The sequence below is a fragment of the Phalacrocorax aristotelis genome, chromosome 1, assembly GCF_949628215.1.
Source record: "Phalacrocorax aristotelis chromosome 1, bGulAri2.1, whole genome shotgun sequence".
Lineage (NCBI taxonomy): Eukaryota > Metazoa > Chordata > Aves > Suliformes > Phalacrocoracidae > Phalacrocorax > Phalacrocorax aristotelis.
Window position 1 is genome coordinate 158,724,572 of NC_134276.1, and position 25,636 is coordinate 158,750,207.

At 37.7% G+C, this 25,636-nt stretch overlaps 1 protein-coding gene across 1 annotated transcript in view; it reads left to right on the forward strand.

Moving 5' to 3' along the window:
• Positions 1–25,363, forward strand: part of CRY1 (cryptochrome circadian regulator 1) — a 38,207-nt gene extending 12,844 nt beyond the window's left edge. Inside the window, exons 2-14 of the mRNA XM_075075599.1 lie at positions 8,437–8,545; positions 12,167–12,309; positions 13,410–13,594; positions 14,948–15,036; positions 15,641–15,781; positions 15,879–16,190; positions 18,683–18,834; positions 18,929–19,131; positions 19,925–20,026; positions 21,148–21,240; positions 22,398–22,469; positions 22,564–22,671; positions 24,704–25,363. Coding sequence (XP_074931700.1) covers positions 8,437–8,545; positions 12,167–12,309; positions 13,410–13,594; positions 14,948–15,036; positions 15,641–15,781; positions 15,879–16,190; positions 18,683–18,834; positions 18,929–19,131; positions 19,925–20,026; positions 21,148–21,240; positions 22,398–22,469; positions 22,564–22,667 — 1,705 coding nt within the window. The 3' untranslated portion in view covers positions 22,668–22,671; positions 24,704–25,363. The remainder of the gene's footprint in view (positions 1–8,436; positions 8,546–12,166; positions 12,310–13,409; positions 13,595–14,947; positions 15,037–15,640; positions 15,782–15,878; positions 16,191–18,682; positions 18,835–18,928; positions 19,132–19,924; positions 20,027–21,147; positions 21,241–22,397; positions 22,470–22,563; positions 22,672–24,703) is intronic.
• The last annotated feature ends 273 nt before the right edge of the window (positions 25,364–25,636 follow it).

Here is a 25,636-nt window from a genome sequence, read left to right on the forward strand (position 1 = left end):
TTTTTTTCTATATGGGAAACCAGAGATGATGGAATTCTACCTTTAAGGACTTGCAATTTATACAGTGTTGTTGGGAAATATATTCATTTTACACAGTGTTTCATTTCTGGGAAACTTAAAACTGTGCAAAATCTTATTAGCAGTAATTATAACCGTGACAATGTCACTTTAATGTAAGGAAAGTAAAAGGGTTTATTAAAGTAAATGAGGGGCAGTGTAAAATTACAGAGCTCTTATCGCACTTGCTCTTTTGAAGTGAGCCATAGCTGTTAGTTTCTCATTGACAGCTTAGATTGCCGAAAATAACGTGGCTGAACTATTTTATTGAGCAGCAGGAAGAATAAGCAGGCCAGCTCTGGTTTAATTACATCGAGCCTTATGAGCAGCTCATTTAAATAAGAGAACTTGGGTGCATGCGAATATGGGGGTTTACATTTATTTAAATATGAGCATGTCTGTACTTTCAAGTAACTTAGTTTTGTAATTTGCATCTAGGTCCTATTTCCCCAGCTGTCCCCACTGCAAATACATTTGTTTGCTCTTGGGTTTTCCTTTATAGATCCAAATAGTTTCTCTCTGGAAAGAGTAGGCATAAGGAATTAAAGTCAAATAATAAGGACTTTGATTTATCAGACTGGAATTAGAGGATTAGAGAAAAATAAACAGAATATATACATTAAAGAATGGAAGACACTGGGAGAGAGATTTAAGAAGCTGTGAGCCTGTTAGTCTCATATCACCAGAAGTCTGACCTTTGTATCAAGCAAGTAATTTGAGATGTTTGCTGCCAGTTACATGGGAGTAGTTCAGATGAATAATAGGTGCCCTTTCAATGTGAAGTTAAGATCCAGATCTTCACAGAAGCTAAATACAGTGGTTGCTGTGACGTATGGTTAACAAAATAGGAGCCAAATATGGATTGCTATTTGGGAGATTATGAATGTCTTTTGAATAGGACAAAAATTTTGCATTTCCTTCCTTTGGGGAACACCAACTTTGAAAAGGTAGTTCAGTTGGAAAGAAATTAATGAGGAAATATATGTAAGGAAATGCTAGCTTTGTGTCCAATGTAAGCTAGGTTAGATTGAAATGATTTTGGTGTTCTTAATAGTGCTTGCTGTAGTTGGTATTCTAGCCCCGCTCTGTATGTGAGATGGTCTTTACTATTTAGCTTCAAAGAAGATGCACCCAAAAGAACTCAGCTTGGAGAGACTAAATTTTAAACACTGCTTTCTCTCAATTGTTGTTCAAAGCCCTTTCTTTCATGCTTTTTCTAAGACTTGAATTTGGTTTTTAAGAACCTCTTTTACAGCCATTACAGATTTTTCAGCTGTACATGGGCTTGGGTGCATCTTGCCGCCTTCTTCCATCACAGCTCTGCTTTGGCTTGAAGATTATAACAGTAGTAAATATTAGAGGAAAAAAAAAAACAAGTGACGCACTTCATGGTCTGTGTTTGGTTTTGGTTTTGCATGTGGATCAGCTCTTACTAAGTTATGAAAGATGCTGAAGTCCTGAATTGCACTCTAAAGAAGCTGTTTTTTTCTCCACTGACTCTAGAGCAACCCTGCAGGAGATCAGTTAGCTCCCACAGCCGCCTCTCTGAAGTATCTAGAGTTGAATACTGTGAACTTTTCCCTGCTCTTGTGTATAAGCTTAAAGGATAACACCTTTATGAAATTTATTATTGTATACCTTTTTAGGATGTGGAAGTTGTATATGGTATTTACTGAAACAGTGTAATATAATAAGGCATGCCTCTGTGACCTTGATTTGGTAATAGGAAAATATTACTGTGGCTTGCTGCCAAAGGATGCTGTGGAGTATACATAACACTTAAATCCTGTCTGAGCTTAATCTTCTTATAGTTTCATAAGAATATACTGCTTGCACTAAGACACATTGGTTGGCAATCAAACAGGAAAATATACTGATAAAATATTAAATATTTGTATATAGCTATATCAAATTTGAGATACTTCTCAGTGTCTCTTATCTGCCTTGTCATTTCTGGAAAAGCTAGTATGAGGAATATATTTACCTAAATGATACCAGCCTATCGTAATGACATAACTGAACATATGGCAAAAAAAAACAGATACGTATGAAAGAAAGGTGCACTCTCTCCCCCTTCCCATTAAGAGAAATAAAGGTTGCATAATTTATTAATATAATCAGGGTCTAATGCTGTAAACTACACTCAAAAAAATATGGTTGATGTTATATGGTATGAATATTCTTTCTTTTTATTAAATCCAGCTCTACTTAACTCTGAAAGATAAGAGGGATATCTGAAAGCAACGTTGAAAGAAAAATTGAATAGGAAAGTGAAACCAGCAGACATTAGGCTGCTTAAGATAATTCTGATAGACAAAGTCTGGGTGGTGATCACATTTCCATAACAACTCAGTCTCTTGTTTGGTGCTTTTCTTTCACTGGAGAGATTGTAACTGATGGCTTGGCATGAGGACTAGTGGGTAGATAGAAGGTATTTTAAGAGATTTGTTAAACAGCAGTTTGGATGGTTTGCTGGAAGCTGACTAGTCATAGGTAAAAATGCTAATTAAACTTAAGAATGAAACAAGTTTTAGCACTGTTCTCTTTCACTCAACTTTTTAAACTTCTTCCTCAGAATGAGGAAGCCTGACTAGATTCCTTGTTTTTGTGTGGTACTGGCTGTGCAGTCTAGCACTCCTGTCTTGCCTAACAGCTAAATTCAGAATCTGGATCAGTTCAGAAGAAAACCTGAAGCTGAAGTTTCTTGACTGTTAATGGCTTAGTACAACCATTTTCAGATGTGAATGGCACCTGAAAGAGAAGTCATTGCATTTTGAGTACTCTCAATTCCCAGCAACTGTCCTCATTTCATACTGGCAAGGATGGTTCTATGTGATTATGGTTTCTGGGTGTTTATTACTCCTAAAAATAACCCCAAACAAGACTTAACAGTAGCCTTAAACAGTATGTCTGTAAGTATCCTTCTTGCAAGTCTCCTCCTAAATAAAAACGCTACCATTTTTAACAGACTGCTCCTGACTTCTTCCCTGGAGAAAGTCTTCATTCATGTTAATAGCGCAGAGCCAGGAAGGCTGCATGATTTAGTGCTTAGTTTTGTTCATTTTATTAATGGTTAACTCTATTAACAATAAGTTATTTAACTTTTTGAATTTCTGCCTTGATGGTACTGGTTTACTTCAGTTGCATCATAGCTAAAAATTATGATCTGTATTACGCAAACCAGTTTTTGGCATTCACTCTTCAGATGGGGGCGGGCAGAATGTCTAGTTTAGATTTCAGACCCCAAGCAGACTTTGCATGATTGGCATCAGGGAAGATTGTGGAGTTTCTTGGGAGTAAACAGCTAAGATTTTATGTGCGTGTGTCTCACAGAATGTGGTTTTCAGAAGCTTTAATGAAAATTCTGAATATCATAGATGACCCTGAGCAAAATGTGTGTAATGCCCTCTGTGTGAGCCAACACAGGCAGGATGCGGGAACAACCACAAAACCATGGATGAAATGCAGAGTCTAAATTTATTTTCGTTACCCCCTAAACCAGGGGATCCCTGAAGCAGCACCCGGGCAGGGGCACACAAGCAGGAATGCAGGTGCTGTGGGGCTTGGTCCTTGCTAGAGGATTGCCGAACCTGCTGTTTTCACCTGTATATCAGGGATCCGTGCAGGTGTAGTTTGCCACTGTGCTCTGATCTTTCCCACAGCAGGGCAGGAATCTCAAGCATGTTCAATAGGTTGCCTGAGTCTATCACAGGCCTATGTTGTCTAAACACAGATGTTCTAGTTGTCAAGCACACAGGACTAAACAATGATTAGTATGATATATGTGTTTCCCTACACGCCAGCTGCAAATCATTTGAGTGTGTTTACAGTCCTCCCCAGTCTTCCCTTATTTTCCCACACCCTCCAAGTATGTTGCTTGAAGACAGGTATGCTTTGCATCGGCATCTTCCCTGTGTTACAGTAAAGAAGTATTTTCTGCTTCCCTCCATCACCTCAGTCATGCATTTATCTCACACAGTTTGCTACTGTGAAATTAAGGGTCGACTTTTCCTTCCTCTGGTTTCTCCAAGGGAAGTTGAAGACCAGATGCAGAAACCTGGGCTGATGCTCTAATCTGATAAGTATCTGTGCGTCCTTTTTGTGTATTTTTAATGAAGTCATGTAATTTTTTATATTTATTCAAAGTGCAAAAGAAAGTGCTTTCCCATTGACTGTTAGTTTGAGAGGAAAAAGTTGGTTTAGATTGTAAACTCAAAAACATGACCAGTTACTATAGGGAGAGATTTAAATAGCTCCTAATTGCCACTCTTTGGTGTAGAGTATGATCAGCGTTCAAGCCTAGTAGCTCTTACTTCATAGCTGTTATGAAGAAACTTTGCCTCAAGAGCTCATATACTGAAAAGAGATTACTTTTTATGAGTTAGAGGTCTCATATTTGGTTTCAGTTCACATGCTAATTTACCTTCTACTTGTGTTATACTGTGAAAAGGTGTTTGCAAGCATTTTGGTGTCTTTTCAGAGAGATAGCTCAAATAATTTTGCCTTGTCTGTCCTAGAACACTGCTCTTTTGTTTAAACATCTGTACTGAGCAAAACACCTGCATGTTCCTGTGCTGCAGCAAGTGCCTTTGCATGGTGTTAGAGTAATTCAGAACTATTTTCACTTGCAAACAAGTGTGACCAGTCAAAATGGTATCTTGGGAAACTAAAATCTCTCCTCTTTCAGATCCTGTAAGAATTCATGTGACTGTGTTGAATGCTAAGAATGATTATTTTACTATTTTTCTATCAGGATGCTTAATATGTGTGTGGGTGTGCATGTTGTGAACACCATTACTCCTCCCTGACCTGCATGTGTATGTTATAGATGAAACAGTAATTTTCTAGGACAGGAGATAAATGCAGTGCATTACAATGCCATGCCAAAATTGGAGAAAGTGCCAGAATTAGAAGTTATACCATCTCCCTGGGACAATTAAAACATTTCCTTTCACATAGGCCTATTCACACGAGCATCTGTTAAGACATCAGATGAATGCAGAAGTTCTGAACTGTAAATTTTCCTTCCATAAATTCAGAGCAATTTGTATCTGGATATACCTAAAACTAGATATTAATTAGCCTGCATTTAACACAGCAAAAATGTTGCACTGCTTCTGCAAGTTTTAAAGGTACCCATGAGAAAAAGAGGAGGTGAAAACTGGTTATGACAACTAGCTGATCCAAGTACTAAGCTTCTTGGTAGGGTTTGTATCTAAAATCAGTGATTTAAGAAGGTTCATTTTTAATTGAGCAAGGCTTGTTGCAGGGGAGGTTGGACTGGATGACCTTTAAAGGTCCCTTCCAACCCGAACTATTCTATGGTTCTATGAATCTGTGTAAAGGCTTTTATGTTTGACAAATTTTATTAATTTAATGAGAAAATGCCTTTATATGAGGTATAGAATAAATATAGTTGGTGAGAATAAAATAGGCAATTAATTATTTGCAGCAAATCTTGTTAAAACACATTTGGTCCAACTGTAAGATTCAAATATGCTTAATAAGCTGCACGCTGAGTAACCACTTGTAAACTGAATCTGTGTTCTGAAAGTCAAAAGCAGTATTCTCTTGTGTTGGTGCTACTACAGATATCATAGGGTTGCTAGGGTTTAATTTGGTCTATTGTTTTTGAACAGTGTGCTTTCAGTAAGTCTTGCAACTCAAGCTGTGGTTTGGCTGTTTTTCATTTGCTCTGTTTCTGTTCAGGTAGGGGGAGTGTGTGTCCGTCCCCGGCCACTCTGCTCCCTTCCTACCTACATTGAACAATTGGAGTCTGCACCATTATTGTTGTTAAATACATGAAAGCATTTTATGGAGACTGAAATCCTGAAGTGTGGTGAGAGATAGTTAAGAACCAACAAAATAGAGATTAAACAGTATTAAGGGCAAGTTTAGGGATCTTGGATGTGAATTGGAGACTGGGTCAGTGCATGTAATCTTCTTGAATAGGATTTTGTGCCAAGTCCAGACTAGAAGCCGTATGTTATGGTCAGTCAGGTAGAAAGAAAAGAGACTGAGAAATTAGCGGGAACTGAGATGCAGATAGGAAAAACCCCTCACAACTTCCTGAAAGAGGTTTTTACTTGTAATAGTTAAGAGCATTTTATGTCACCGTTTTTTTCTCCATACCCTTTCCCTATATTCTGTGATACAAAGTTTAAAAAAACCAACCAAACCCAAACCACCAAAAAACCACATCAAAACAACCACAGCAACAAAACCCCACTAAACAACTAAACAAAAACACCCCAACCTTTCCTGGACTGTTCCAAAGGCATCTGCGATGCTATCGCAGTTTGTCTTCATAGCAATTTGTGAAGTGTAAGAGAAGGCACGTGCTCTTTGAAAGCAAGATTTAGGTGGATAAGATTAGTGATAAGGTCCGTCATTCCAGGTTTCAGGAAAAAAAAAAAACCCAAGATAAAATGAAGCTGTACTTTTGAGAGTCCACCTGGAAATGACTTTGGCCTGGGAACGTGGGGCCCAAGTTCCCTCTGATAGAAGCATATGTGATTCCTATCTGATTCTTAAAATTACTCCTGTGTGGTTTCTAACTGAGTATACACAAGTTTCTTTTTAGATACAGAATATCCTTCATGATCTCACTACTTCAGAGGTTTAGAGGTGGCTGTTTGTTTGTTGTTGGTTTTTTAAAAATATAATTTAGAGGAAGAGAATTAGATATTTTTGGCTAGTTCCAATCATTAAGTGTTTAAGCATAATTGCCAGCCAAGGAGTCGTATTCTTGTATGTTGGCTTCGTTTCAGAGTTGTTTGCTTCCTGTTACCCTTTCAGGTCAAGTGATCCACGCATTTTTGGCGTTAAGAGCAGCTAGGGGATTTTCCAGCCAGCCTTCTACATATTAATTTTTATAATTTTTTTCTATAAAAAGTTGGAGGCATAGTATGTTAGGTAGACATCACTTACATTTTCCAGAGATTTAGCAATATGTAAAAAATGTTGGTAGGTTTACAGGGTCATGTATGCTGTATCCCTCCTAGAAGGTGTAGCATTTTCATTGTAATTGATTATTTTTTTAGGATTCATTTTAAAAAACCTAGGTGTTTTATGAACATCTGACTTTAGTAAACCTGGTTGCTTGGTGCCTTTGTCTTTGTAATGCTCTGGGCACTTGCCGTTGTGCAGCACCCTTCCACGCAGGCTGCAGGCGCAGCGTCTCCGGGCCTCTGTGGCACAGCTTTCCCTGCGTTGGTCTCGGGCCGTTGCTCCAGTGGTGTTACCCCCGTGGCCTTGCGCCTGCACGCGGCGTCGTTACAGCAGGCTCTCTCAGGAATCATGGCCTGCAGTGTGGGAATCTCCTCTTCCCACCCCCTGCCTTTGGGTGTAGCTTTTGGCTTATGGCAGGAGATCCAATAATGTGCATGCACAGAGGTTAATGACCGGCAGGCTCTGACTCAGCAGCTGCCCTGATCAGCACGCGCTTTGAGTGCCAACAGCATTGTAAGTACGAACAGCTGACAGGGTTTGAGCAGGTCCTGGTGAAAACTATATCATTACTACAAGGAAGAATATTGTGGGGAACAACTTGTTACACTGGAGAGGAGTCCAGGGGAAGGGTACTCATCTGGGGATCCCCAGCATCTTGCTGGCTGGCTGGAAGGGAGAGTTTTTATTTTCCTCTCCTTTCTTTTGTTTTTAATTCTTCCCCCAAACAACTTTCACCATTGGAGTTCTTTTTAGTTACTGTACCCAGTAATAGATCTTTGCACCTGTGAACCTGTCTCACCTTTTGTGCAACTACCTGTTTCTCTTGAAGACCTGCAGATTTGCAGCACCGTATTCCCCCCTGCACTTTTTTCCCTTATTTCCTGATTTGCTCACTAAATAATTCAGGTGAGGTTACAGCCAAGATGCATAAAACCATTTGTTATAGAGGGTTATTTTTATAAATGAAGGCCTAAGGGATACTTATGACCACGTAGTCCTCTAGTATGCTGGTTTTAGTAACAGTTCAGGCTGCTGTGCTGCAAGAAGGACTTGGATTAAGTTTAGTAGGAGTATGCCAACAGCTGATTGTCTGTTTTTTTCTGTGGTATGCTTTTTTTCTTTAGAGTGACAAGATATTTCTAGTTTTAGTTAAGGATTGAGTATGTTTTAGTCCATTCCAGAGATGAATAGTGTTGAGGTGAAAACTTAAATGAGTTTCATTTTCTGAATTATGTGTTAGTGAATATATTATATGGTATTGAACTACTGCAAGCTAAGTGTAATTAGGAAGTGAACATGCACGCATCGCCAAAATATGCACCAAATACTGAAGGTCTGATAATCTTTGTTGGATTGTTCCTCTTAGTTCCCTTTTTCTATTGTCTGGTTTACCTCAGAAAATAAATGTTTCTCTACAATTCCTTGCAGATTCCTTCTTCAATGTCTTGAGGATCTGGATGCCAATCTACGGAAACTGAATTCACGTTTGTTTGTTATTCGTGGACAGCCAGCAGATGTTTTCCCCAGACTTTTTAAGGTAATATGCCACCTTACAGTTGTTGCTTCTATCCATAACTATGACTGACAAACTAATTTGAACTAGGAATATTTTTTGTACTATGTACTTCAGGGCAAGTTGTTAACCATGCAAATACTTAACTATCCTTGCAGTTTCTCATTAAGGTTGTTTGTATTAGATTTGGGTGTTTTCCCCTCGAATGCGCATATCACTAAATGAACTGAGTTGCTCTTAGACTTTACAGTTTTTGGTTTCTCTTTCCAGAAATGGAACTGACTTCTAATAATTTGCTAAGTGTAGGTACTGTATATTACTGAATTTTCCTTTCCAGGTTCCCTTTGAAACACTGAAATATAATTCTGTGCACATGAATCCAGGTTCAAAGACCTGTAACAGCAATGTTTTATTTAGGCCAAATATCTGCTGTGGTTGCTTTTTGGCCATTGAAAGTGATTTAATAAGCTTTTTGCCTATAGAAGGCTTGGTAAAAGCATACTGCAGGTTAAAAGCAATTTCTAGTGAAAGAAGTTTAAGGCTTTTGTGGGAAAGCATCTTATTGTTGAGCAAATTAAAGATATGAGGGATTGTTACTGGTATTAATTTGTCTTCTGTGGATAAGAGTGTATCTAAGGTAATGATACTATAATAGGAGAACAAAAATGAACACTTCGCAGGTTGATTTTAAAAGTTTTTACAGAGTGACTAGATTGAGGTGACTGAGATGGAAAAACTGGGGAGGGGGGAAATAAATATCTGTTTTTCCAAAGAGATCATCTGTTCAAGATTTTTAAGGTGAAAATCCACCCAAAACTAATACTTTCATCTTCGTTCTTGTGCTTTAATTGTGAAATGCTAACTGGATGATATTCTGACTGGTCTTCTCTTGATTTTCCCCTCAGTGAAGAATTTCCTGCAGGAGTACTGTGGCATTAGTTGCTCTTTTCAACCCCACAAGATAACAAGAAAACTTGTTATATCTGCCTGCCAAATTTGGTTTGATTGCATTTAAATAGGGGCAAAGATGGTGTTGCCTTCTGGATTTGAGTGACCTGTGACAAGTTTTCTTAAATACTTTAATGGCTACTTTGACAATTCCTGTTTCGGATCTTGCTGCTAGGCTGATCATTCTCTGCCGAACAGCACAGGAGTGCCACGTTTTCAGAATAATGTTAGTGCTGAGTAGGTAATGAAAACAACTTGTCAAATAGACAGTGTACAGCAATCAAAAAAAGAACATTCACATCTGTCTGTTTCCTCAAATTACCAAAAGTTCACTGAGGGGCTTTTCAGGACATCCTCTATCCTCAAACAATAAGAGGCTGAAGACTACTGGAACATGCATCTATCTCATACTATTAATCTCATAGCCTCTTTTGTCAGACCAGTAGCTGTACATCAGGCACTTGCAGTGCGGTGAAGGGCATATAACACTGAACCAAGCTTTTCAGATCATCCTCATTAAATGTCTCAAAGGTGACCGATGATCCTAACCCTGAAGAACACATGTAGATGTTTTTGGCTGGAGAAGATAACTTTGAGTAAATAATGGTGGAAGATAGCACAACTTCTGCAGAGCTTTGTGTCAGGAGCCCTATCACAGATGCCAGCATCTGTGATTACCTGGAGATGAATGTTTCACAGCTATTTCTTGGTAGGGCTCTCCTTTTCACAAGCTGAATGACAATTCCTTCAAAAAGCAGAGCACTGATCTACTTTTATCCTTGCAAAAGGCCTCAGGGACCTTTAGGCTCCTTCATTTGTGTGTGTATATACATAAAAACATATATATGACTGTTTCCTTTCTTCTTTCCAGTCCTTCAGAGCAGCTTTGCTTCCCTTAAGACACTGAATTCAGTGTCACGTTTTCAGCAGTACTAGCTAACCCTGCTGCCCATAGCAGCAGTCATCCTCTGGAGTAGTTCATAGAGACAGAATATTTTCACCAGTGGACTTTGCAGGTCTTTGCAAAATTTTGCAAAGTTCTTTGTTTGGGTTTTTTTTTTGTTTGGTTGGCAGTTTTTTTTAAGTAACTTGAGGATGGTGGTTCCATCTGACTGCAGAGATGCAGCTTCCAGTAATAGCAGGCACTGACTTGGTGCCTGTTGGTTAACTAGAATCAGTCACGTTTTGGTTGGTTCTTGCTTCAATTCTCTTCAGTTTGTCCTGGTCTGCTCTGTATCTCTAGCTCTTTGGGACTGGCTTGATAAAGAAAATAGAGTTGGAACAATTTCTAATTCTTTAAATGCATCAGTGCTGCTAAAAGCATCCAGCAGTATGTGAAAAGTGATGTGTGTCCATGCTTCTTCTAAGTGCCTAGCTCGTGCTGATGTGATCTGGGTGTATTCACATCACGTACCACTTGTCTTGGAGTTCCTTGGCTCCCCTGGGGATGTGGCTCTGGATCTTGGACATGTTTTTTGTGGTTTTCTTTTCAATATGCCAGAGGAAATAAAGATTTAGAAAAATATCAGCTGCAACTTGTAAAGCCACTGGCTGACATTATGAAATGGGAAATGAATGTTCTATGAGGGTGTAGGAGATTGCTTGAGGATTCAGAGCCTGCTGGGTCAGTCTTGGCATGCTTAATGATGGACGGAGCCAAGCCTTCTTTCAAAGAGCAAGCACTCCTTGCCATTGCCTATCCTCAGGGTTGTACCTGGGCTTTATCTAGGAGAGAGCTAGCGTTCAGAAGTGAAACAGCACCCTAGGTGAACAGCGTAGAGTGCCCCTTTTCTGTTTGGTGTAAATCCAGTTCTCTGAAAGAGTCTGGCTGCTGTATTTAAATCAACTGATTAAGATGCTGGGGGATTAGAAGGGTATTTCTGAGTTTGACTGGCAGGGTGGCTTTCTAGGATCATTCTGTGCATACTTCACCTTTTGAATTTCCTGCTGTTGCAGAAGTCTTAGCCATTAGTTGATCCCTTTCTTCACTTCTTTTCCCCCATTTGTTACTGTTGGCCTTGGTAACAGCATCTGCGGCATAAAGGATACTAGACTTTAGACTTGAAGGCGTCCTCTGTTTTAGGAGACAGATCTCTTTTTTTTTTTTTTTTTTTTAATATTTTGTTTTAATTGAGAGTTTGAAGATTGTCTGTTTTGGTGGGTGAGGAGTAGGGATTTAGAAAAGGGAAGGAAAGGGTGTGGTGTTTGGTTTGGAAGGGGTATTTTGTGCCCTCCCTGCCATGCTGCTGCCCCCCCACCCCTACCCAGTTCAGTTCTGCTGTTAAAGTTGACAGGCATATGTGAAAAATCCTTTCTGCAGAGCAAGATACTGCTGCTGATCAATGTCCAGAAGACAGCCTCTGCCATCTTTCCCTCCTTTTGTGCCTCTTAACGTATATGGATACTAAAGTCAGAGCTGATTTTTCAAAATTTGCGCAGAAGTTGTCCCACTACTGTGTGCACCCACAGTAATGGGACAGAGGCTATATTTATGCCTGATCTGATGACAAATGTTGGACTTAATTTTTGTGAGTCTGGGTGTCTAAATGTATTTTGGGCCTTTGTGTTTCTCTTGACAACTATCTGCAGGTAATAGCTGGTGTTCCATCTTGTCCCTGTCCTTCCCGTTCTCCTTTCCCCGACCCTGCATCAAGCAGCTGTGTTGCTGAAGGACTACATTATTATTTTGTTTTGCAGGAATGGAATATTGCAAAACTTTCTATTGAATATGATTCTGAACCATTTGGGAAGGAAAGAGATGCAGCGATTAAGAAGCTGGCTAGTGAAGCTGGAGTGGAGGTCATTGTTCGAATTTCCCATACATTATATGACCTAGACAAGTGAGTTACCATTACCTATGATTTAAAAAAAAAATTAAATTATGAATCTTATGTAGTATGTGATTAGATACTGTGTGCTACTTTAAAGTGCTCTGCATAGATAGTTAGGAAGACTACACATTTGTTTTATGTTTCCAATAAGTAATTGGGGATTGTTTGATATCCCTGTGTTGCCTTAATGTCTTTGTTTATATTTTTCTACAGGTCTATTTAAGTGGATTAGTATTAGCTCCCTATTATAGAAACATAATCTGCAAACTAGTCAAAAGTATGGTAGGCTTCTCTTATAATTGAGTAATTTATTGTGGTAGATGCCTGTTTTGTTCAGTTACAAGCCAATGTATGGGAGGCAGCTAGACGTATGGGAGGAAAGGAAAAGTTAATTATTTACTATTTTGAAACCAATACCTGTTTTTTTAACTCTGAATTGAAAATACATTTTTTTTCTGTCCCTGCCCAAGCACTTCCCCCTCCCTCAAATGAAAGATGAATAGTTGGTTCCATCTACCACTTTGTAAATTATTTATTTGAAGTTTTCCTATTTCCAAGATATTTAGTATTTTAAGGTGACAATGCAAAATACGGAAACACTGTGTTTTTACAACAGTCATTATGTATAAGCTACACCTTAATTTTTCGCTATATTAAGACAGTTGTAATATTGTAATATTGACAGTTTTAATATTGACTACTGTTCTCAATACCAGAACAGAAAAATGAGGGGGGTTTATGCAAATAGCATAGTCTAGTAGGTGGATGTATCTTCATGTAGCTATGGTCTCTCGTCTGCTTTGCAGGTCTATTTTTCTTTGCCTTGAGCTGTCCATATTCATTACTTGTTCTTGAGGGACTTTCCTCAACCCAGGAACGTTATAAACAGTTAACTTACATGTCTCCCTAGTGGGGGAAAAAGGGTGGTAGAATTACAGTTCAAACTATCTGGATTACCATGTGTATCTGTGATTTTTATATAACATGCTAGAGGCAGGTAAGAAGATACACACACAGAAGTATAGGTGTGTGTGTTCTATTAAAAAATAATTGTTATACTATTTTCTGACATACTTTTCTTTTTTCCTTTTTTTTTTTTTTAAATCCAGAATAATAGAATTAAATGGAGGACAGCCGCCTCTTACTTACAAGCGATTCCAGACCCTGATTAGTAGAATGGAACCATTGGAGATGCCAGTGGAGACTATAACCCCAGAAGTAATGGAAAAATGTACTACTCCAGTTTCTGATGACCATGATGAGAAATACGGTGTCCCATCACTTGAAGAGCTAGGTATGTTCTGAGATTGCTTTCAGTTTGGGAAACAAGTAAGATCTACCACTAAAAGCATACTTAAAATAACCGTGACAGGTTCTACTTATGGTTAATTGTTAAACTGATGTCAATTATGACATACAGACAGAACAAAATTATGTCAACTCTGTAAATTTTAGTTGTGTTCTTTTAAATGGGAGGTCAGATAGATCAACCTACACTAGGAACTGTTTGGCTTCTTATAATACAGCATAACCATTTTCCCATGGTACCAAATAATCACTAAGCTACTAATAGTCTCTGATACGTCATTTTATATTAAATGCCTTTGGTATCTTTGTGCTTCAGGTCATTAATCTGTCATTTTAGAAGTTAATTAACAAAACCCTCTTGTCTTGCATTGCAAGACAAAGATAATAAGGCAAAGAATTATTTTAGGAGTTTCTTAAAGTCTTATGTTTCTGTAAACTTAATTTTAACAAACTATCAAGCTATTTTCCTGTCAATCCACACTCCCCCAATCTGTTTCCTGTCATTACCCCCCCCCCCCCCCAAAATACAAGCAAATGTGGTATGACCTCCGAATTGCTAACAAAAGGGTCTAGACAGATGTTGGCTAAGCTCTGGCAGCTCTGTCTCATCCATTTGAACTCTCATACAACAGACCTTGCTTTTAAAGCCTTTTTAAGATGAGAAAATCTCACTATACAGTGGCTAAATGATAGGCAGACATGTTATCTCATGCACCTGGTGAACGATCTTGGGGGAGTGGGGGGCTGTGGAAGAAATCTTACTTTCTTCTCATCTTTCTTCTTCAGCTAAAGTATGTGTTTATTGTCAAATTGACAACAATCCCTATCTGTTGTTTAAGTCAAGGTCAATGAAACCTAGGAATGTTCTGAAGATAGCTCTCATGCTTTTATCTCGATGGAATAAGTTTTTAGACATTCTGTAAATTACAATAGCAATTAATGCTTCTCAGTAGTAATAAAAAAAAAAAATAATGTGGTTTTGGGGTAACCCACATATTACAGAACTGAGAACTTGAAAATAATTTGAAAAATGATAGAAAGGTCACTTTGTGCAAAAAACAGAAGTGGAATTGAAGTAAGACCATTCAGCATGTAAAACTTGTAATGTAAATTAATGTAAATGTAAAAGTAAACTGGAATTTGCTGCAAGTTAAAGGTATTGAATGTGCTTTGGTAAGACTTGGTTGCATACTGTTTTAAAACTTGTACTTTGCCATGTGTCCGATTTATAGTTATTATCAAGATATAATAAAATGTAGTCAAGTGTCAATACGGTAGAATTTTGTTGCCCTACAGTAGAAGCAATCAAGGAATTTCCTTGTTTCAATTTGGTTTTCAGGTTTTGACACAGACGGTTTGCCTTCTGCAGTATGGCCAGGGGGAGAAACAGAAGCTCTCACACGATTGGAAAGACATTTGGAAAGAAAGGTATATTTCAAATCATTGCAAGCGTGACATATCTGGGAAAGGCAGTTGCTCTTTGCAATGGAATGTAAAAGGAATTGGCAAGTCATTTTAAAAATAATCAAAACCACAAACTTGAACTCAAGGCCTCAATATAACAATATAAACCAAGTTGCTGTTTCTTAGTTTTAAAAGGTGATAGCAGGTTGTCCTCTAATCTGAATTCTAGAGAAAGTCTGTTATACTATTTTCTACTGAAAAAATTGAATAATTTTTTATTTGGAGATAATTTTACTTGAAATGCTGTTTTTATAACTTTGAAGGGGAATTCCTCTAAAAGCAAATGTATTGCTAGTTCTCCAGGTTTCCTCTGTATTTAAAAGAAAGGGATAGGTAGTTCTGGAAGATACTTTATGCCTTCTGCATTGAGATGAATTACCTTCTAGAGTTTCCGTCGATTCAAGAGGAACCCCTAGATATTGTAGGTAATATGATCATTTGTCCAGTGCCTGGATTCAGTTATAGACAGTGCGTGATTGCTTCCTTTATGTTTACAAGTTGCTACCTAGTCTGTAGTCTGATATTGCTGTGTGGCGTGATGTGTGTTTTGTTTTTGGGTTTTTTTCAGGCTTGGGTAGCAAACTTTGAAAGACCACGAATGAATGCAAATTCCCTTCTGGCAAGCCCTACAGGGCTTAGTCCCTACCTCCGCTTTGGCTGTTTGTCCTGTCGTCTCTTTTATTTCAAGTTAACGGATCTGTACAAAAAGGTATGATTTCTATGTAGTCAGCTACATATTCTTAGATGCCATGATTTTTTTTCCCTACTTTTGCTAATAAAATTTTTCCTTTAATGATGATCTTCAGGTAAAAAAGAACAGCTCCCCTCCCCTCTCCCTCTATGGCCAGCTGTTATGGCGTGAGTTTTTCTACACAGCAGCGACTAACAATCCACGGTTTGATAAAATGGAGGGGAATCCTATCTGTGTTCAAATTCCATGGGATAAAAATCCTGAGGCTTTGGCCAAGTGGGCAGAAGGCAGGACAGGTTTTCCTTGGATTGATGCGATTATGACACAGCTTCGTCAAGAAGGTTGGATTCACCATTTAGCCCGGCATGCTGTAGCATGCTTTTTGACTCGAGGTGACCTCTGGATTAGCTGGGAAGAAGGAATGAAGGTATTGTTTCTTAATCTTGAATTTCTTAAAGTCTCTGTTAAAGTTTCAGGTAGTAGTTCTAGAAGTAGTTCTACAATTGTTGTTACTGCATGGTGTAAGTTGAATTCTAAACTTTAAACTGTGGCCAAAATTAAATCGGTTCTGATAAACCAGTGGTGCTGAAGATTTGCCCGTTGAATGCTCCCTTTTACTGGAATATTCGTGTTTCTTGCAGTCAGAACAGGTCTACAATTCTTTTAAATTTGAGTTTTCTTCCTAAATCTGGGCAAACAAACATGGATTACTATTGTATTTGAAATTTTTTTTCCAGTCCTACTGTGTGAACAGTTTCTGTTCATATCTTGCATCTGCTTCTCTGCAAAGGGAAAGCACCATGGGAATTAAAGGGAGAAAACTAAAAGCTGAGAATGTCCTTTCAGCAATCTCTGTCCCTTTGCCCAATGTTAGGAGTATGGGTAACATGATTTGACTGAAGTTTCAGTGCAATAAATTTCTATGCAAGTATCCAAGAGATGCTGAAGTTCAAATTAGAAATGTCAGTTTTTCAAAGAAAAGAACAGAATAATTTAATCTCAGCCTTTGAATCAGTTTTACATTTTTAGAAGGGTAGCACATCTTTTACTGAGCAATGATAATTTATTAAAAATACTTTATTTTTGACATATAAAAAAAGGGTTTACTTTCAATCAGGATTACGACCTCGTATTTACATATGTATATAATCTTATGGAATTTCGCCTTTCTTAACAAATCAGTTGTAAGCAAACTCCTTCAATTTAAAAAAAAAAAAAACACAAAACAAAACAAAAAAACGACTGCCTTGGTTACACAACAACATAAGCTGCTTTAGGAATTTTCCTTTTGCATTTCATAAAGACACTGAAGATGCACATACTTAGGTAACTCAGCCAAATGACAAAGCTGTGTATTAGATAAGCATCAACTTGTCCTTCTGAAATAATGCAAATACATGGAGGGCTCAGACTTGTGCAGTGGAAGGATGTTGAATTCACATGTCCGTAGCTAGCATAGGTAACGTGGTGTTCCATAGCGATGTTATTTCCGAAGTCTTATTACATGGCAGCATCTAGTGGAAGAGTTGTGTGCTGACACTTAATATTCTTCTAAAGATCGTGTTACACTATTAGTAACTTTCTATTTAAAATGGTTTTTTTAAAATGCTTTAAGATAAGTCTTACTTTTTCAAAACAAACTTTTTTTTCCAAATAGTTGCAGATATTTAGACAAAGATACTTCTGTAACACTTATTCAGTGTATACTGTGGAATGAATATCTTATTGAATATATGTAGAGAGAAAGAGAACCTTGTTTAATGGTATTACCTTATTAAACTTTATAGTGGAATAACATTAGTTGAAGTTGGGTGGCAGGAGTAAGATGCTAAGTTTTAGTGTCTAAGTGTGAAGAAAGATGATGGTTTATCTGGAACATTCGGAGACAATACAAGTCTGAAAGGAAAATCAGAACTTGCAAAAATCCCTATTTAATAAGTATCTTGTTTTAAAAACTACTTCTCAGTGCACTCATTATAAAAGGTACTTGAATGTTCTCCTTCAAAGAATAAGGCTTCTCTTTATTTCTTGTTAGCCTGTATTGCTAGTGATCTGACTGAGCAGAGAAACTTCTTTTTATACAAGTTGGTATTGTCTGTGTTAATAATTAAAAAAACAATGCTGGAAGCATGAATGTTTCACAGCTATTGAGCTCCAGATTTAAAGTAAAACCCTCATACATCTTCAACTTCCTCATGAGTTATGTTTAATATAATAGGGGTAGCAATTACCAGAGAAGACTTTTTTTGTCTTCAGACCAAAGTTAGTTACCTGTCCCACCATTCTTCATCATGCTTGGTGGTTCATATACCTCCAGGAGTTTCAGTGTGCATCCTCAAAACAGTGACTTACTAGATTAACTATTGGCCTTCAAGAATACAACTTCTGAATGTTTGTGCTACCCTGAAACTCTTGAATTCTACTCCTGGGACTCCTTGCATAGTGAAAGGTGCTGCACAAGTTGAGGTATTCAGACTGACAGTTTGAGTTTGAAATGTGCTTTGTATGTTCCCTGTCTTCTGGAAGTTTGAGAAGCTTACTCAGTTGTAATATGATGAAGCAGCTTTTCTGAAATCAACAAATGCCACTTGCAAGAAGTCAGGCTCCAGCCATCCTTTGAGGATGTATTTTTTTAAGGATGTGTTTATGCAAGTATGTTACTTTTTGGTTGTAGCTTTGAGATGTCTGCAAGGCTTTTTTACAGGGTAAAAGCCAAACAGGCTATCACACTTGTTCCTGAGTTTGTCATTTAGGTAAGTATTTGCAATTGTGTGCTAAGCATCCTGTGGATGTTGCCAGATAAGAGCGTTGCTGCGCTGAAGAGATGTGTTTCCTCTGCTGAAATCAGAAACAGAACAATCCTGGAAAACCAGGTGTCTCAAAGGTGTGCCGTGTAACTTGTTGCTCTGATTCCTTAAGGTCTTTGAGGAGCTCTTACTTGATGCAGACTGGAGTGTGAATGCTGGAAGCTGGATGTGGCTGTCGTGTAGTTCCTTCTTTCAGCAGTTTTTTCACTGCTACTGTCCAGTGGGTTTTGGCAGAAGAACCGACCCAAATGGGGATTATATCAGGTAACTCACAGTCCAGAAATTGCAGCGATTCATGGATTTTGCTTAAACTGCCAAGTGGCTTTATACTTCAAATGACCTTTCTCTTTTTTTTAAGACGTTATTTGCCAGTACTTAGAGGTTTCCCTGCAAAATACATCTATGATCCTTGGAATGCCCCAGAGAGTGTCCAAAAGGCTGCAAAATGTATTATAGGAGTTAATTATCCCAAACCAATGGTAAATCATGCAGAGGCAAGCCGTCTGAATATCGAGAGGATGAAACAAATCTACCAGCAGCTTTCACGATACAGAGGACTGGGTATGGTTACAGGCTATTGGCTTTATTTCTTTGAAAACTTCCCTCACCTTGTAGCAGTTAATAATTTTGTCCCATAGCAATGGTAATCAGGTGTGAGCTCAGTGTGGTGACCAGGGTTGTATATCCAAATAAATGAAAATATTAGATGTAATCAAGAAAGGGGAAAAAAGAGCTTGAGTGGAGTGCCTCTTTCCAGATCTTACCTGGAAATATTTTTCTGTGGGTTTCTGGAAGTTTTTTGGTTAAACTGGGTCTTCTGTGCATTCTGATATTCTGGTACAGGTAGATTTTAATACCAGTCATTAGAAAATTAATGTGGTTCATAACTTCAGCCATACTGTATTTCCATTTGTAAATGCTGTTGCTCAAATAGAGACCAGTGCAATCTCTGGTAGCATTCTTCCTAGTTAGGAAAGACTGTCCTCTTTCGTCCAAGAGGTAAACCACATGAACCTGTATTGCTCAAGAAGGTGTAAGCACTCAGTATGTTCAGATATTGGATATTGAATCAGGATGTGTTGCACTTCAACACAACAGAGCGAAAATGTGTAACTAATGAATATGGGAAAAGTTATGCAGAATATTATGTAGAAAATGGCTGTTAAGTAATTGAACTAAAATTACTTGGCAAGATCCCAGAAATAAGCAAGATAGAGAGATGTTCTCCTGTTATAAAAGTAAACCAGTCAGGGTGAGGGTGGAGACTTGGTTATCATAAGGAAAAAAGGATGCTATGCTTAATATCTTTTTTAATGTCTGTCTTTATGGCTATATATTTTATTTCATTGCTTAGGTCTTCTTGCAACAGTGCCTTCTAATCCAAATGGAAATGGAAATGGTGGCCTAATGGGCTATTCACCAGGAGAAAGCATTTCTGGTTGTGGTAGTACAGGAGGTCAGTCAAATTCTTTCAGTACATAGAATTATTGGAACTGAACAGCACAAACTTCTTGGCATTACGTATTATAAGAAAGCTGTTTTCACAAGACAGTGTTAGGTGCAAATCACAAACGTTTTCAAATGTATTCACTAAGTTTGGTAGCATTTGTAAGAATTTTATCTGTTATTTTCTTCCTGAAAATTACTTACTAGCATGTATCAAATGGTTTGATTTTTTTTTTTTTTTAAAAGCATGTGAATGTGATTTTCTTCTAGAAGTCTGCAAACATCCTGATATTTGTAATAAGGAGCGATTTGTGAATTTTCAAGTCAGAACTGTTAATTTGTGAAGTTTTCTAATGCTAGCTCTAGATTGCTTACTGGAATTTAATTCTACCATTACATCAACAACAATATAGTGCACAGTGTCTGAAAGAACTTAATATAGAATTTATCATACAATTTTGAAAATTACTTCAAACTGTTAACATTTGTAACATACAAAGACCATTGTTAACTAGTTACTATAAAAAAAAAAACACCACAAAGCAGTAATAACATTGGATAAATCCATGGTGCATCAACATCTTGAATACTATGTACACCTTGGATTTCTCATTGTAAAAGGATACAGCAGATCTGGAAATTTACTGGCTTTGTGTTCTCCTTAGGCTTTAATCAAGGTTAGAAGCAGATTGCGGAGGAAGATGGACCTTATTGCTTGCAGCCAGTACAAAGAATTAAAGTCTAGACTCCTTAAAGCTGGATGCTTGAGCTTTTATTTTTCAATCCAGAGATATAGAAGACAAGAAGGGTTTAGTTTAAAAAAATTGTGCTCTCTTTTCTCCTTAAAGTGTATACATATCTACTGAAATGTATATATGTACTTACACTTTTTGCATCAGAAACCTACCCATTTTGTATGAGGTTACTGTGTATTTATCTGAATTTGCAAGCGTGAATTTGGAAAGGCGAGAGCAGTAGAGCTTTGGACCTCTTGTGAGGTGGTTTAAAAAAAAAAAAACAAACCCACAATCAAAGTCTACCTCTTGAAGAGGGGAAAAACCCCAACATTGAAAATTCCAGAACTGGAATTGTATCTTCTGTTACGTTTAAGCCTCTTTCCTGCCTCTCCAGGAGCTCAGTTGGGAACTGGTGATGGTCATACAGTTGTTCAGCCATGTGCCCTGGGGGACTCTCATACAGGAGCAAGTGGAATTCAGCAGCAAGGTATTATGGCAGCGCCTGTCTGTAGAAGATCTCCAAATCCTTGCAACTATGGAAAAACAGACAAAACATCAAAAAAATGCTGATAGCTTTTTGGTGACAGCAGCTGTCGATGACTTGAATTTGCCTTGTTTCTGTTCTTGAAACATAAAAATTATTTCTTAGAGAGAACTTGCTTGTCTTGTCACTTTTATCTCTAAAATGCTTATCTGGAACAGTATTTGTATGTTTGGAGTGTGAGGGACCACAGGTGTGACTGAACAAAAATTAATAAGCATTACCTTGGGTTACTTCAAATGAAGGATACTGAAAGAAGCTCACTTTGTGTATCTGATAGCAAAATTTGCATTTTATCTTTTACCTGATTTCACTACCACTCTTTCCGTATGTAATAAATTTCCAGAGTTTTGTCTGGATATTCTCATATTGTGGAGGCAAATTTTTGTTACTTACTTTATACAGAAACTTAAGCTGTGGTTTGTGATCAACGTTGCAATCAAATTTAGCACAACTGTTTCTCTCTTTGCAGTCTTAACAGAGGTTGTGTGTTTACTGATGATGAAAGACGGTAATCTGTGTTTTCTTTAAGCATTCAGAATATAACCAGAACAGCAGAACTGCTCAGAATAAGAAACCTTGCAACTGCTTTTGCTAATTTGCACTATTTATGCAGAGCGCTCAGTGTCAAGGTTGCCAGTGGACAGTTTATGTGAACCAGAAAATAGTCTGCATCTTGAAGTTACTTGCATATGTGGGTGTGTTTGTTTATTTTTCACAGCTTAGTTATGCTAAGGATTTGCTAGTATTACTATAACAATAACAAAAAGGATGAGGAGACTTGGCAGAATAAATGCTAAAATTTATAACAACTTAGAATTAAAGCGTTTGGATATATAAATATTCTGCTTGTTGCAAATATAATGCGTAAATATGTATGCACTTAATATTGTTCACGGTGCATATGTATTTAACTGCTGTAGACTGCCACAAGGCTTTCTTTTGCATAAGAATTCTTCTGCATTCAGGATGTTTTCTGGCAGGATTTTTCTTGATGGAGAATAAATCGATGGGCTCCTTTTTGTTGTAAAGAATGTAATTGCACACTTGCTTGCAGTTCTAAATTCTATTCATTATAATAAATATCTACTGTATCTGAACAGGTTACTGTCAAGCAAGTAGTATCTTACACTATGCTCATGGAGACAATCAGCAATCACAGTTATTGCAATCAGGTAATTTAAAGAACGACAAAAAACCAAAATGCTTTTCCTGAATATATGAAGGTGCAATAGCGTCTTAATGTAAATACTGGTTTTAAATTATCAGGAAGAACGGCCCTTGACACTGGCATTAGTGCAGGGAAGCGCCCAAATCCAGAAGAAGAAACTCAGAGCGTTGGACCAAAAGTCCAGCGACAGAGCACAAATTAAACTGGTAAGATCTGAGACACCTTAAAGTTATCCTGTTGATAAGTAAATTCCTGTACAGGTTTTGCATCTATGATAACACTTACATCACTGCTATGCAAAGGATCCAAAATTATTCCTGTAAATATTTCAGCTCCAGGTACTGTGCAAACAATACAAAATCCTGGCTCTAGAGAGTTTATGAAACATGAGATACGAAGTAGTTATAAAAATAGAACCTGACCAAAGATTATCAGACACAGACCGAGGTGATAATGAAAGAGAGACAGATAAACCGTGGTTTCATATACATTAGTAGAGCTGCTTATGTAGCTTCAGCTACTCTCTGCTCCTGCATCTCACCTTAAGTTGTCGGCAGCATTTTCTGTGAATGTGTGGTGACCTGAATCAGAAGACTAACACACCTTAATTGGAAAGACTCAGGGTCTGGATTAGAGCCTTAGACATGCAAGTGGAGTAAGCAGAACACATTTTAGAGAGAGACTGCAGAAAACCTGCAAAATGCTGATGTAGTTATTGCATGCAAAGATGTAGGGACAAGAAAGATTTGAAGACTTGAGCATTTGTCATTGGCCTGTAACCTAGACAGGATGCTTAGATTGCCAAAGTTTGCAAGAAAAGATGTGGTGAAAAGTACTTGAATTTGGAGGAGGAGGCGGCATTGGTACATAGATATACGTGAACAACAGATGTGAAAATGTGTGGAGAGAAGCAGTGAATTGGAGAAAGAGTTTGATTGGTGTGAAATCAACACAGAAGATAACTGGATTTTGTGTTTTGGATAAAGTTACATTAGGAACAGGATAGAGCAAAAAGAAGGCAAAAAATGTTACACCCCTTCCCCCAATGAGATTGATTTGAGAGGAATAAGGAAGATGACCTGAAAGACAAGTTAAAGAATAATTACTTAGGCGGAAGGCCAAAGAATGGAGGGCTGTCTGAAACAAGAGGGGACAAGACTTCAAGACTAGGAGTGTGGCTGCATAGATTAAAGGTGATTGAGAGGTCATGCCATCCTTATTTCACAAAAAAAAAGTTACGAGTTGATCATTATAGAGTTGGAAGAACAAGTAAGAATAGCACACAGGCAAAATAATAGCACGTGGAAAGCCTTTGGAATTGGAAGATAGGGATTCCATACAGCAAGTATAGAAGATGCATTCAGCATCTCTAGAGATAAAAAGAGAAATTCAATCCACTTCATCTGGATTTGACAGCAAGATATACTTTTGCTTGTTATGTGGTGTCAGCGCTTTGACACAGTTATTGTGGTGCTTTTTGAACAATTGTGTTGTACTTATTTGATTCAGTGAAGAACCACGGCATTGCTTCCAGAATGCCTGTCACTTGAGGAAGGGAGCCGAGACCTTAGTGACTGATCCATCTGCTATTTTCTCATATACTGGAAGCCCTGTAAGCTGTGCTTCTGTGTTCTCAGGCTGATTTCTGGTACTCGGATGGGCCTGAGTGGAACAGAATTCCAGGAAGTCCATGTTTCAGTAGCCATCTACTTCTTAGTATGTGTAGATTCATTCAGCATCCATGTTTTGTATTACAGAATTCCTTAGGTGCTCGTTCGTGTCTGTGTAGAAGCGCCTGCAGAGTGAACGTCTGGTTCCTGTCTAAGCTCTTTTTCAATTGAGAGACAGGTTGGAGGGGTTTCTAGTTTGGCGGAGAAGACTGATTTTATTAGGGGTGTTCAAAGCATGCTGCAAAAGCATTGTAGTCAAATAGAAAAATCAGCCAAGATCATACTCAAAAACGCTGCTAGCAAAAGGATGTGCACCTTCTGAATAGCACTAAAGTACAGAGGATGTTGGGTTTCTCTATTTTCTTTTTTCCTTTTTTTTTTTTCTTCCCCTTTTGGCCTCTAAGGAGTGTAAGAAATAAGAATTCTGAGTAATTGGGCCAGTACAAGTGGGGACAGGGCTTCCTGCACTGAGATGGGGAGAAAGAATATTGGTCCCTTGAATTATTTCTCCCTTCTTTGAAGACTCACAACAAACTGCTTAAGGATAATTTTTTCTGTTTTCTTGCAGCGTTATTGGAAGAGAAGATAACTACTCAACACAAAGGACAAAATTCCTGCTACTCTTTATTGGAACTAAAGTGTTGTGAGAGTACCTGTACTAAAATGACATACTTTTTCATAAATTATTTTCAGTTGTTCTCAGTTGTTGTAAACAAGTCCAATTTTTGGAATGCATTATTTCTAACTGGCATTTCTATGGTTTTTAACTTTTTAATGACTCTTTCACAAAGCGCAAATTGAGTTTTGTATATAAAGTATTTGGTGAAGAATTTACTAACTTAATGTAAATATAAACATTCATGATTAGCGATAGACCCATCAATATATTTTTGATAATCTTTTATGTATATGGTAGTAGGAAAAGCTGTAGTGATGTTACGTAAAATGGATGACATAGGTTTTGAAGTTTTTAAATCGTCATTATTTTTAGATGCCAGAACTTGACCTCTATATGATCAACTTCATATTTTCATAATGTAAGTGCATAGGACTGTGTTTAATCAAATACAGTAGAGTTGTAACCTTTATTAATCGCCTCTGTATATAAGTCATATGCCAATTTTTTGTCAAGTTGTAAAATTTTCATGTATATGTCCAGTCCTTGTATTTGCCAGTTGCCTTGTTCAGTACTGACATACCTTGTTAATAAAAGAAAATTGTATATATAGATACGTGTCTGTCTTTTGTGTACGCTGTTGTACCAGTGCATATTTCCAAACAAAATTGTTTCAGCAAAATAAGAAAGGAAACATAATATTTAGACTTAATCTGGAGGCCATAAATAGTGAACTTACATTACCTTTCACTTCAAGTTTCATGATACTGAAGCAAAACACTATCCAAATTATTCAGGCCTTTTTGTTGAAATTGCATGCATGTATGTATTCTTACCATTTAATGTTTTTCACCAATGTATTTATTAAGTGATTCTTCAAAATCT